Raw genomic sequence first — 13,780 nt, 5'->3', positions numbered from 1 at the left:
TTTCCATTTTTTTATATGTCAGCATGGTGCTGTTCAACTTTGTTTCATTGGTGTTTATTGTTTGATATGTGTGATCACATAGTGCTATCAAAATATTTTATTTTGTAAGTCGAGTAATGGTCCTGTGGTGTCGCTTTGACCGGTCTTACATGTTATGAAAGTCTTCCTTTACGTTTCATTGCATGGCTTCAGTATGATCTCCTCTAACATCAGTGGTCACAGATTCCTTGACCATGATTTGTTTTTGGTTTCTAAAGCCTATCATTTGGGTCAGGAAGAAACTGATTGGTTTGATAAACCAAGAGAGGCTCGACCTGACAGATCAAGGTACTACAGCAGCCACTCCTCAACACAGAAGAAAATACCTGTTAAACATACTTACCATGATTATGATGAACCCCCAGATGAAGACACGTGGTCGCAGGATGATTATTCTCAGTCTCGTCACTCTTCGTCAAAAGATCATAGACATCATGGAGAGTCTAGCAGACATTCTTCTTCTAGGCATCCTGAAGAACAACCTAGACGATCATCTAAACAGCATCCCAGAGACCAAGGACGGCATGAATCCCGTCCACATTCTCAGCCTTCGTCATCTTCCAAAAAGTCAGACACGCGAGGTCAATCAGGGTATCCACCAAGCTCTTCAGACTATGTCTCACAATCTAGACAACAATCCAGTTATCATCATTCTTCAGAATCACAGAAGTCAGTAAGGCAGTCGCAGATGTCACAACAACAAAAACCTGATCCACACCACTCAATGTCACAGCAAACAAGGCAACAGCAGCAATCAGGTCAGCAACAGCAAAGACAACAGCAGCCAACACAGCAGACTTCCAGACAGCAAGGAACTGGGACTTCACAGCCCGCTGCTCATCCATCCCACCAAGCACCTCATCAATCTACAACACATCAAACCACTCACCAACAATCCCAGCATCAACAAGGTTCCCAACAACCAACCAGAACACAGACACAACAGCAGCAGCAGCAGCAGCAACAACAACAACAACAACAGCAACAACCACAACAGCTGCAGCAACAACAACAATTAGGAACCCAAGGGCAACCTTCTCCAAAGCCACTGCAACAACAGCAGCCACAACAAGCAATGAAACCTCAACAGACCCCACAGTCCAGTACTACTCAATCAGCAGCTCAAGTAAGTGCAGCCACAGAATAACAATACAGAAAATATTGTGTAACACAACTACAAAAATGAGAGAAATTATATTTTATGAGATTCAAATTTGTAAATATTTTCAGTGGTAAATACTTATGGCCACAGTTTGGCTGAGGGATAATTTAAAGCTCTCTATTTGCTCATATAGAATCATTTATAGGATATTTATCCAATAATGACATTTAGAGTGAGTAGATAGCTGAGGAGTTCCCTTCTCTGTGTTTTTGCCCTGCCATATACTGTATATTGCCAGGGTTCACTGCACATTCATTGTTCCGCTTAAATATATCTGGCACAACCATGGCTGATTATGTCATTTATTTAAATAAGTAAATGAAACGCTTTGTGAAAATGTTTGTTACGTTCTTTAATGAGATTTCCCCTATCTGGCTATAAAGGAAAATTATTACTATTATTATTACTATTACTATGTTCTTATAACAGCATAAGGTCACTGTTCCATACCTAGGAGCATATAGGAGCATATTGAGTTTATATATAGTCTGTAAAAATGCCAACCATTGTTCTTTATTGATATTTTTACATTGTAGCCCAAAGCAGAGCCACTGGACAGCTCAAAGACTGCAGCAAAACCTGTCCCACAACAGGCGAGGGGACCGCAACCCTCAATGCAAGGAGCTGCAACAGGTCAGTAAATGTGTAATCACTGATTGTGGTCTCTGGGAAATGTTAAGGCTCTCAAAGATCTGTTTATTTTGAATGGGGTTCATTTCAATTCAATTTCATTGTGTTTCATAAAACTGAAAAGCTGGTAATTATATCTTAACTGGGTAAAGATACTATGCACTTCCTTTGGGTTTGTGTAACGCCTTACCACCAGAAATAGAATGTAAAGTTTAAAGGAGAACTAAACCCATTTGGCCCCTGTACAGGGCCCCCTCCTCAGCCACCCCCTCCATATTCTCCTGGTTTGTAGCCAGTGCTAAGGAGGCCAAAAACATACGTTGTATGCCCAAACATGGCAGCTGCAAGCCACACTGTACAGCTCTGCCTACAGAGAAGTACAATTGTCTTTTTGTGCAGCTTAGGTGGGGGCAAGGGGTCTGTACCGGGGCCTAAATATTTAAAATGGCTTGTTGGGGTTAGCTCTTTAAATTTGTCTTTTAAAGACCTTAGGGTTGATTCACTAAAGTGCGTTAAAACGAGCGCTATTTATAGCATGCGTTAAAAATTGTATCGCGTCTTATTTTTCGCGTCTTAACGCATGATTCACTAAAAGGATATTTGCGTTAATTTTGGCGCAATGCTGTTGGCGTTATTAAAGTCGCAAAGACTATTTTCGTGCGGTATTTGACAGAACATGCGCTACTTGTTGCGTGTGCTAATTAACGCAGCACGCTACTTGTTGCAAGCACGCCATATTAGCCATACACAGCATTACGTTCGTAAAACTACTTTTTTTGAAAATGCCCATTTCCCTGCAAACTGGCGGCTGCATCACTCTGGGGCCAACACAGACTTGAATAAATCCTACTGCAAAGTCCATATTGTGTTGCCAAAAGCTCATGAACTGTACTTTTCTATAATTACCGCCTGCCTCAAGTAGGTGTTAATTTTCGCACAGACTAATGCGATATTTAGCGCGTCTAAGTGTTTGTGAATCATGTGTTAGTATTATTTCTGCACGCTAATTAACACAATGCGGTAAAATTAACACATGCGGTTGCGCACTAATTAACGCACGCGATATGTGACTTAACGCATGCGATAATACTTTAGCGAATCACGCTTTTTTTGTTGCATCTATTTTAACGCAAAAAACCATGCAATAAGCGTTATTGCACTTTAGTGACTCAACCCTCTTACCGCTATACAGTATATATAGAAATATTTACAGACAGCATTCTTTAATTATGCATTCAGATGCAATACAATATGAGATGCCTGTTTTCCCATTGCACCCTGAGATACAGTAAAACCTGCACCGTCTGTACATTTACATATATCATTGTAGAAATGGTTGGTTTCTCATAAATAAATAAATAAATAATCACATATGGTAATTACATATGTTTAGTAAAACAGTTAAGTGATAAATGATTGAGCTTCAATACATACCCCTGTGGGAGGAGAGAGATTGTTGCATAAAATATATATATATTTCTATATATAGAGAAAGCAGACCCATTGGTGGTGGGGGGGGCAAAAATCTTAGCTTTTACATGTTTTTCACAAAAAATTCTAATGGAGCCATGTACCCCATGCCTTCTATAGGTCTACCTAAGACAGTAGGTATAGGGGACCTATGCACATCAATAACTGCTACGGCAGTTGGAGTCTTCCAATGTTTACATCCTAGTTCACTATCTGCCTTGTTTGTCCATGTTGTAGTTGGACTGGTTGTAGGAGATAGTGCTGATACTGCTACAGCAAGTAAGGTTCATGAGATTGTAAGCTCTTTTGGGCAGGGCTCTCTTCACCTCTTGTATCGGTTACTGATTGCTTTATATGTTACTCTGTATGTCCAATGTATGAAACCCACACATTGTACAGCGCTGCGGAATATGTTGGCGCTTTATAAATAAATGTTAATGTAATGTAATGTAATGAGCGAGTGGTTAATATATTTTCATTTTGTGCCTTGGGAACTATTGGTCATATTTATAGTGACTGTCTTTCCTGTAGAAACATAACCAGTGTGACATTAGCCTATACTAGTTTAGTATCTGGCATCTACCATTATGTTATTTGGTAACTTGCCTCTATTTGAGAAAGGACAAAATGTTTATTGCTGTGCCTTTTAATTCCCATGGCACACAATTCCGAGCCCAGCATTGTATATTTGGTGCAGCAAAATCAGTGTCAGGGTATTACATTGGTGAACAGCTGGATATGTATTTATACCAATGGCCACAACATGCTAATAGAGCCCTGTAACTTATGCATGTTTTGGGGCACACAGTAGGTAATGGGACCAGGGTCACCGGGGCACCAGGAAAATGGTGGGCCCCGGCAGCCCAGACCTGATCCCCTCACGGTGCTTCCTTGAGCCGCCAGTCTCCCTCCCCCAATGTGCTAAAGGTAAGTTTCATTTACGCTCTCACTTGGGAGGGAGTTGGACGGGTGGTGTGGGCCCTGCACCCCAAAGTCCGACCCTGAATGGGACCTTGTGTGCACAATTGCCATGTCCCATAGCATCCAAACTACCAAACAGAGCACTGCCATGACAGTCACTATTTATTGGGCTGGTGGGGGGCTGTTTGAGCCTCTGTGAACTTGATATGCCTTGATATGGGCTTTTTTTGTATTCCAGTCAAAGTCTAGGAACCAACCCCTGCATTCTTATATTTTACATCCTCAACGTTGATCAGTAGTTTCTGTGTAATATTACCATATTTATATATTTTAAGATTTGTTGGAAGTAGTTGTTGGGCTAATAAAATATTTGCTATTAGGTATAAAAATTGGTCAGAAACCACCAACAGCAGCTACAGGAGCAACTGGGGCAGCTGCAGGACAACCTGGCACAGAAGGGGAGAGTGTCTTCTCCAAAATTCTCCCTGGAGGTGCAGCTGAACAAGCAGGCAAATTGACAGAAGGTAAGAGAATAAATCCTAAGGGCTGTAATAGAACCCCTAATGACACAAAAGGGGTCATTAACTATGTGAGGGATGGAAAGTGCAAAACATTGGTACGCCAAAGTGGAGACCTGCATTTCTTTCATGAGTAAAGATTTACATGCATTTGACAGCACTGTACTCATGACCAGCGTTGGGGGGAACAACAAAGGCATCCCTACCTCCCACTCCCTACCTGTACCCTAACTTGCACATCATTCAGACACAGAGATAAGGTAGCCCTAGATAGGTAGCCCTTCAGATTGGAAATTGGTAGGCACAGAGCACAGCCAGATCTTGGGGAGCAATATAGAAGTTTTCTTCCATTTCTTATTGACAGAAAATACAATAACATGTAAACAAACTAATTACCAAGAATACCATGTTTTAATCAAGAGTTCTACAATATAACTATTTTTCATGAGAGTGAATGTACTTGCAGATTAAAATACAGAAGGGTTGGGGGGATCAGAGAGACCTGAGGCTCAGGGAATAAGACCCAATGAGACTTATACTAATCCTCTGGAATCCATACCTGCCAACCCTTATGTCTGTTTTAATCATGGAAACCAAGTATGGGTTTGCCAGTAAGCTAATTTATTCTACACGATAAAAACGAATATTCATTTATAAAAACATATACAGGTATGGGATCCCTTATCCGGAAACCCGTTATCCAGAAAGCTCCGAATTACTAAAAAGCCCGTCTCCCATAGACTCCATTTTAATCAAATAATTCATAATTTTAAAACTGATTTCCTTTTTCTTTGTAATAATAAAAAAGTACCTTGTAATTGATCCCAATTAAGATATAAATAATCCTTATTGGATGGAAAACAAACCTGTTGGGTTTAATTAATGTTTTATTGATTTTTTTAGAAGACGTAAGGTATGGAGATCCAAATTACGGAAAGACCCCTTATCCGGAATACTCTTGGTCCCGAGCATTCTGCATAACGGGTCCTATACCTGTATTATGGCAGTGACTATATGGGTGACACTGCACAAAATACTTTCAATTGATAAAGGAAATATTGGGTGATAGAATGTACTCAATAAAACACATTATAGTCAACCTTGGACTATATCTGATCATTGGATCCCAGTATTTATATGCAAAAAAAAGCTTTTCCCTAGTTTAGCTCATGATTTTTCTTTGCTATTACACTATAAATGTGGCTTGGGAATGACTTACACAATACAGGAGGTGCGACTTTGCTTGGTATTAGATGTGTTTCCTTTGTGCTCGAGGGACTTAGACTAAAATAGCATTTATAATATTAACACCCTGTGTAGCTTGTGACTTACATGTTTTCTTTTCACATCTAGCTGTGTCTGCATTCGGCAAGAAATTTTCATCGTTCTGGTGAGAAAGTCCTGTGCGGTGAGTTTGAGTTCAACATCTCAGCTATTCAGAGGGGGATACGGTATACAGTAGAACATACACAGAGGCAAAGGTGATTGTATTGGAAGAGCTTGCCTGTGAGAATGGCAATGGTTGGCTGCTAAAGATTAGCACTATACAGATGGAGAGTAGACAAGGGAGAATAAGTCTGAAAATGAGAATAGGTATAAGGAGACAAACAGAAAATGGGTTGGTTGTGAATGGAGAGAAGGTTAAGAAGAAGAATTTCCCATGAAGTTGATGGGAATAAAAGTGTAATCCAATGGAATATTATAATGCCCCTCTTTACTTAGCCCCTGTAACCTGTAGCAACCAAACAGCAGTCACCATTTGTGCTCTAATGTCCCTAGAATTTGGCTAAACATGGCCAAATGTTTGGCACTATTATTGCAAGATGCCAGCTTTGCCGAATGTCTGTGTTCATCCTTCCATCAGCTGAAACAACAACACTTTGCTGCTCAAATGAGCATTTCTGTTTCCCATCTCATGTTCACTTATTTCTGATTTTCCCTTTGCCACATGTGCCGTAGAATGGAGACTTCAAAATGGAAAAAATTATGGAGAAACCGTAGACATAATGCAGCGCTGAACTCTGGGTATAAAAGTGAGTGCTTTTGTTGACTACTTTGTAACTATTATGGGGAAATGTAATAAAAGGTGCAAAGTTTGCACATGGTCTAATCAACTATTGCAACCAGTTATCAGGAAGCATTTACTAATCACCTGTTTAAAGGAGAACTAAACCCTAAAAATTAATATGGCTTAAAATGCCATATCTTATATATTGAACTTTTTGAACCAGCCTAAGGTTTCAGCATCTCAATAGCAGCAATGATCCAGGACTTCAAACTTGTCACAGGGGGTCACCATCTTGGAAAGTGTCTGTGGCACTCACATGCTCTGTGTGCTCTGGCAGCTGTTGAGAAGCTGAGCTTAAGGGGCGTAGCAAATTAGCAGAAAATTAAGTTGGCCTATCATATAAGATGATGCTACAGGGGTGATTATTAAATTCAGATGCTTATTGCACTGGTTTCTGAGCTGCCATGTAGTAATTATCTGTATTAATTACTAACCAGCTTTATACAATTTATATTGTATATAGGCAATATATTGTGAGTGGGTCCCTAAGCTCAGGTAAGTGCCAGCAGCACAGAGTATGTGCAGGGAATCAGCAGAAAAGAAGATGGGGGGCTACTGGGGCATCTTTGGGGGCACAGATCTTCCCTGCTAAAGGGCTGTGGGTGCCTTGGGCTGGTACAGAACCCTAAAACATAATGTACAACATTTTTGCCCTACTTTTTTAGTTAAGCGTTAAAAAGCAAAAATCTTATTGGTCACTATGGGCAACTGCACCTGGGCTTCATCCTTCAGCAAGGCAATATTCCTAATTCTAAGGAATGCTGCACAAAAATGTCACCCCCACATACACAACAAAATACAAAAAGTAATTGCTTTCCTCTTTTATAAACATGGATAATACTATAAGCATTTGTTAAAAATTATTTTTTCCCTGATAAATACAAAATATGTGTGTAAGTGCTGGCAATCAAAACTCGCAGGGTTTTTTTATGTTGCAGAACGCAAGCTGCAAAAACATGTGGACAATTTTTGCACTTTGCACAATGCATTCTGCTCTGGCGCAGTCTTCTGCACTCGTTTAATGAAGTTATCCTTACTGGGCCATCAAAGCCAGAACAAGTGCTAAGTTTAGTACATGCAATACACTCCTGTTCATCTTTATACTTGTAATACACTTATAATGGTGCTCTTTGCCACAAAAAGAGAACGTTTGTTACCCACAAGGCATATAGTTTAGCTCAGTGCCTGCTCCATGACTAAATGCCAGTTGACTTGAAGGGCATTTTTTCTGTAAAACATCTCACAAATATTATTTCTAGTTCTTCACAGCAGCTTCTCTCCATACCCCACTCTCATGCTCCGATGGCCTGCAGCTAAGCTTTGTCTGCTCACAGTGTCATTCAGTAGGGATGTTGTGTTCAGTCCCTCGGCCTGTTGGCTAAATAGCTGCCTATTCTCCGGCACAGCTAGGGTTAGGGACCTCTGCACATCATCTTTTAAGTAAATACATTGTTTTTGAGCTTCTCTTAGTCTGGTTTATCTTCCAAACCTAAGGCGGTATATTCTTCTATTGACATTGCCAGTATAAGGTGATAGAGAGCAGGCACTGCTCAAAAAGGGTTTTATATTTTCAGTACCAAACAACATAACAGGCAGGCAGCTGAAGGTAATTTTACATTTTGATGGGATGATGCTACTGACTGAAAATCAAGTGGAACAAATGGGAGCTGCTGTACTAATATAGATACAAAGATATAAATATAAAGAGAAACAAATATAGTTATGGGATCCATTACCTGGAAGCCCATTATGCAAAAAAACAGAATTCCTCCTCACATAGTATTCATTATGAACACACTATTGTATATTTCTGTATGCTTTTCCTTTTTCTCTATAATAATTAGATAGTAACTTGATCTTTATAATAACTGTGTAAGTCCACATTGAGGGCAAAGCAATCCTATTGGTAAAATAGCAACACAGAAACAAAATATGTTAGGCTGAAAAAAAGACACAAAGTCTATGTCCAAGTTCAACCATAATGCCTATATAAAACCTGCCTAACTGCTAGTTGATCCAGAGGAAGGCAATAAGCCTAATTTGCTGCAGAAGGGGAAAAATTCCTTCCAAGATGGCAATCGGACCAGTCCCTGGATCAACTTGTACTGAGAGTTGTTTTCAATAACGCTGTATTTCCTCACTTGCTAATTGGGATGCATTGAATCCAGAATTCGGTTTGGGATCTGGCCTTTCGGGAGGATTCAGATTCACCCAAATCCATGTTCCTGGCCAAAATTCGGATTCTGTTCGGTATTTGGCCAAATCTTTCATGAAGGATTGGGATTCAGTCAAATTCCAAAAAAGTGGATTCCATGCATCCTCACTTACTAAAAAGCCATCCAACCCCTTCTTGAAGCTATATAATGTTTCAGCCAGCACGACTGATTCAGGGAGGGAATTCCACAACTTTACAGCTCTCACTGTTGCCTTTATTTTTAGTAGACCAAAGGCATGTTGCTCCAGATAACAGAAAGATCCCTTATCCAGTAAACCCTATGACCCAAGCATTCTGGATAATAGAATCTATGCCTAAAACATTAGATTTAAACCAAGGCTGACTACCACATTAAATAATCTCTGAACCACTCCTCAGTGGAATGTTAGTATGCTGTCTGTTGCTTTACTGTAAGCGTTATATTGCATCTTTTATAGCTGTAACATAAACACCCTGGCGTGGCTGTAATTCAGATTAATAGCAGGTTTCAATAAATTATTTCCATGGAGGAATATCCTAATGAAATGTCAATATGTATAAGAGAGATGCAGAGTGATAGTTCACTGCTCATTAATTATGAAAACAGAAGCAGAAGCTGTAATTGTCAGTGATGGTGGGTAAACAGATCAATCATGCTGGGAGCTTAAGGTGGATGTTCATAGAAAGATCCATTGATTTGGAAAGGTTGACATATGTTATATATGCCCATTTTGGCCATCCACAGACCGGGTCAACTGACCCAGGGGTCAACAATTAGATCATACTGTGGAACTACAGGGACCTCTTGGACAAGTTCCACATCAATCTAGTAGACATCTGGAGTATTTTTGGTTTTTATCAGTTGGGCAGCCCATTGGGAGACCCACTTACCCAGCCAATAAGCTGCCTACGTGGTATGGAGCAGCTTTTGAATTGTGCTAAATGTGGGGGCTGCAACCATGAGACACTATAATGTAAACCTAAATAATGGACATACCACTCAAGAGTACAGCCTTCTTAGCAACACTGCTCAATAATATAATATACATGTTATAAAAAAGTGTCTACCTATTTTTTTTTTCAGGCTTCCATAGGGAACATGAGAGCACTGACGTATTAGCCACAGGATCATTTACTTTCGACGCACTAGGGAATCTTCAGAGATGACGTTGCATGGGGCAACGGAGAACCAGAGAGATTCCTGAATGAACTGGAAGAAAAAGAAAAAAAAAAACAAGCCGCAATGAACAAAAACCTTGGGAATGAAGAGGATACCAGAAGCATCTTCTGCCGGCTAATATTGTATGCCATATACACGTTCCAGCTTATATTCAGGGTATTTATGTTCCCTTCTTGAGTTTATACTCAGAGTTCTGGGACTTGGCACTTAATTAAACGTGGTTCATCTTCATATTTTTTTCCACCGTCTCTACTAATAATCTTCAGAGGGCTGGAGCAGCATGCTCCTTTATTCCTATAACATTCCACTCCTGACCAATGATACATAGTGATTTCCCATGAATCCCTCTCTGCGTGGGGACCACACAAACCAAATCCTAGGCGCGAGGCGTCTGTAAGGAAAGAGAACTTCAATATGAGGACCTAACACTGTTCATCCTACTGAAACATGAGGCCATAGGACTCTGAAAGGCAGTGTGTTGACTGGCTTGGTATATTAATCAACATTAATACTGGCCAGGCATGTCTGTCAGCTATAAGTAAGCCATCATTTAGCCATACGAATGGCAGTTTTCATGTCTGTCTCTTTCATTTCCTGGCTTTTTTTTTTTCTCTCTTTTTCTTTGGAATTTTATTTCATTTTCAAACAGCCTTAAATATTCAACTTTATTTTACTCATATACCTCATTTTTATTTTGCTCTCCAGTGTATTTACCACATATTGTTTTTTGGTATGTTCCGATTTCCTTTTTGCTGTTGGATTAGCACATAGATTATCTCTAGAAGCAATAGAGAGCAGACAAAGAGCACAAAATAATGCGAGACGCAGAGAGGAGCCCGGCATCCTCAGCTCTCCTTTTCTAAAGACTGTGCAATTAAAGTCCTAAGCCATTGCCAGCGGGCATGCTCAGAGAGATGACAAGGTCTTCAAGAGCAAGTCTCCTTACTTCTGAAGCATGTAAACGTCCAGAAGAAGTCATCCATTGCTCGAACTCTACGACTATTGTGAAGTTGCTCCTGTGTCCGCTTCTTATTGGGCCTTCCTTGTCCTGTTGAGCATGCTCAAAGCTGACAGTCTCATTGGTCTAATCCATTGGCGCTTCCATCCATCTTAGGTTGCAGCAACCGATTATCATGTCTAATTGTCTATGCAATGAAATACAAATTTGGGGGAGGGGGGTGGGAACTACTGTGTTCATAGTTAACATTTCAATGTTATGTATAAAGATTTCTTTCGATATGTTCTATTGGGAAACTGAATTGATATGTTTATATCTAACCCCTGTGTGTATGATGTTTCTGAGTTAGTGGCATGTTTGACTCCTTTTAGGATACTTTGCCAAAGGCTAGTAGCCATATAGCCTGTAAAAATTGTCTCTTGTCCTACTGCATGGCTTGCGACCGCTGTACCTTGCACGATTTCATCTCATTTAAATGATTCTGATTTTTTGCTTGGCGGATTTCAGTTTACTTACTTTTTTCTGTAGTTTCCTCACTGGGAATTGTTTGCCAATCGGTGCACTTGATGTTATAAGGACGAAGGCCAAGCTACACCTGCTGAGTCACCTGATCTGATATGGGTTTTTGCTAGTCGGTATTGATATTTTAAATGGTAGAACACTTAAGTTTATCAACCTGTGTTATTTTCTGTCAACTGTAAATGCGGGGCTATCCATGAATCAGTTGTATGCTACCAGGTTCATCCCTTGAACTCATTTATTATACAGACAGCTTTTGTCCCAAAGGTCCATCCTTACTTTTCTCTTAGGCCACTTTCCGGTTCAAACTAGTTGAAAGTAATGACACAAAAGTAGGTACATATAAAAAAGCAAGTTCTCATTATAGATATTTGTGAGCCGTTTCGTTATCCTGTCAGTTTTACCTCCCCATTAATGTTATCCGTGACTGTTGTATACCATAGACACCCGTATCATTTATAGGTTTATGAAGAGCTCTGCATCGACATGGGCCTCCTGAATATCAAGGCATAAAAGAATTACTTTTTTAAGTTTACAGCAAACAAATTCAAGACCAACCATGTTATCATCGCTGTTAATGTGAGCAAACAAAATGCAAGCTAAATTTCCCCTTTAACCTTCCGATGAATGTAGCATCTGAGAATGTGTCTAAACAGTTGAGTGATTTGTGTCTCTCCTTGCCCAGTGTTCTCTGCATGAATTAGATACTTGTTATGCAAAGTGATCAAATCTCTGAGCATCGCTGACTTATCTAAGGTGTTATTTATCATGTTAAATGCGGGTTACCCAGCATACACTGGGAAAGGTACGGGCGAGTCGGTGCAATAAGTCATCTACGCACCCGCAATGACGTGCATAACTACGGGAATACATGCATCTAAGGGCAATCTGTATTCCTGGCTGTCTTAGTTTTGTTGTCTATGGCTCTTTCTTCAGCCATCAGTGTATATAGTTGTACAGCGTGTAAATGTTCATGTGTTATAAGTAAAGCAAGAACAAAGAAAAACAAAATTCCAGCATGACAACCATTGGCCATGTGTGCTGGTGTGTCATCTGTCTTATCAGTACATCTGCCAACCTTAAGCTTTTTTTTGTGTATAAAAATGGTTAAAAGATAATATATTCATGTAGAGAGAAAAGAGATAATATAGTGGCTGACTTGCTGAGACCAATCAACAGACATTTAGAAATGTTTCTGTCTCATAGAGTTGTTCCCTTGTATACACACACGAGGACAAATCTTAAGGCGGTCAACCAGGGTGGGGTGTGGGGAAAATATATTGAAAAAGAAGGGAGAGAGATGTATAAAATAATATATTTAAAGAAACAAAGATAAAGTTTACAGTTGTAAGTGCAATGACCTGAATCCTATATATGAGCATTGTAATTTGTGTCTGTCCTGCTGTGCCCTTTAAAAACGTTGTAGTATTTCAATGTGTCACATCATGTATTGTGATTCAGTAATCAGCTGACCCCTTACAAGGTATTTCTGTGGCAGCAGAATAAAAAGGACTTGATATGAATGTGTCGTGGCTGTAGATTCGTCTCTTAACCTTGGGAGTGGGATTTGTTTGTTCTTGGATTTAATTCAGCATAGAGAGGGACATATATACTATATATATGTTCTATATATACACCCTGAAAAGTGAATTCCTGTATTTTATAATACAATAGTGCACATAAAATATATATATATGTATATATATACATAATATAAAAGGAAAACTATACCCCCAAACAATGTAGGTCTCTATAAAAATATATTGCATAAACAAACTCATATGGTAAAGTCTTCATCTAATAAACCATTTTCATAAAAATATCATTTTTTAGTAGTATGTGCTATTGGGTAATCCTAAATAGAAAATTGCCATTTTAGGAATTAACTGCCACCCCCTGGGATCATAGGATTCACAGGGCACACAAACAAGCCAAGGCACACATACATGTTAGGTCACATCAGCCAATTAATGGACAGAGTTCTGCCTTTTACTCCCACACTACTTCCTGTTACAGTCAGAGCTGCATTATTTCTGGCCATGTGATCTCTGAGGGAGCACCCAGCCCATCACTAAATAGTGGATCAATCATATTCCAGTTTGGCGAGATTCTTTAATAGGC

General features: G+C 39.6%; 1 protein-coding gene across 1 annotated transcript in view; it reads left to right on the top strand.

The window, feature by feature from the left end:
* bsn (bassoon presynaptic cytomatrix protein) overlaps positions 1 to 13,182 on the top strand; it is a 161,350-nt gene extending 148,168 nt beyond the window's left edge. Inside the window, exons 7-12 of the mRNA XM_031901109.1 lie at positions 258 to 1,165; positions 1,738 to 1,834; positions 4,603 to 4,746; positions 6,094 to 6,148; positions 6,700 to 6,773; positions 10,087 to 13,182. Of these exons, the coding sequence (XP_031756969.1) occupies positions 258 to 1,165; positions 1,738 to 1,834; positions 4,603 to 4,746; positions 6,094 to 6,134 (1,190 nt within the window). The 3' untranslated portion in view covers positions 6,135 to 6,148; positions 6,700 to 6,773; positions 10,087 to 13,182. The remainder of the gene's footprint in view (positions 1 to 257; positions 1,166 to 1,737; positions 1,835 to 4,602; positions 4,747 to 6,093; positions 6,149 to 6,699; positions 6,774 to 10,086) is intronic.
* Positions 13,183 to 13,780: the final 598 nt, after the last annotated feature.

The sequence above is a fragment of the Xenopus tropicalis genome, chromosome 4, assembly GCF_000004195.4.
Source record: "Xenopus tropicalis strain Nigerian chromosome 4, UCB_Xtro_10.0, whole genome shotgun sequence".
NCBI lineage: Eukaryota > Metazoa > Chordata > Amphibia > Anura > Pipidae > Xenopus > Xenopus tropicalis.
Note: the sequence above shows the minus strand (reverse complement) of the source record. Positions and strands in the feature narration are given on the sequence as shown.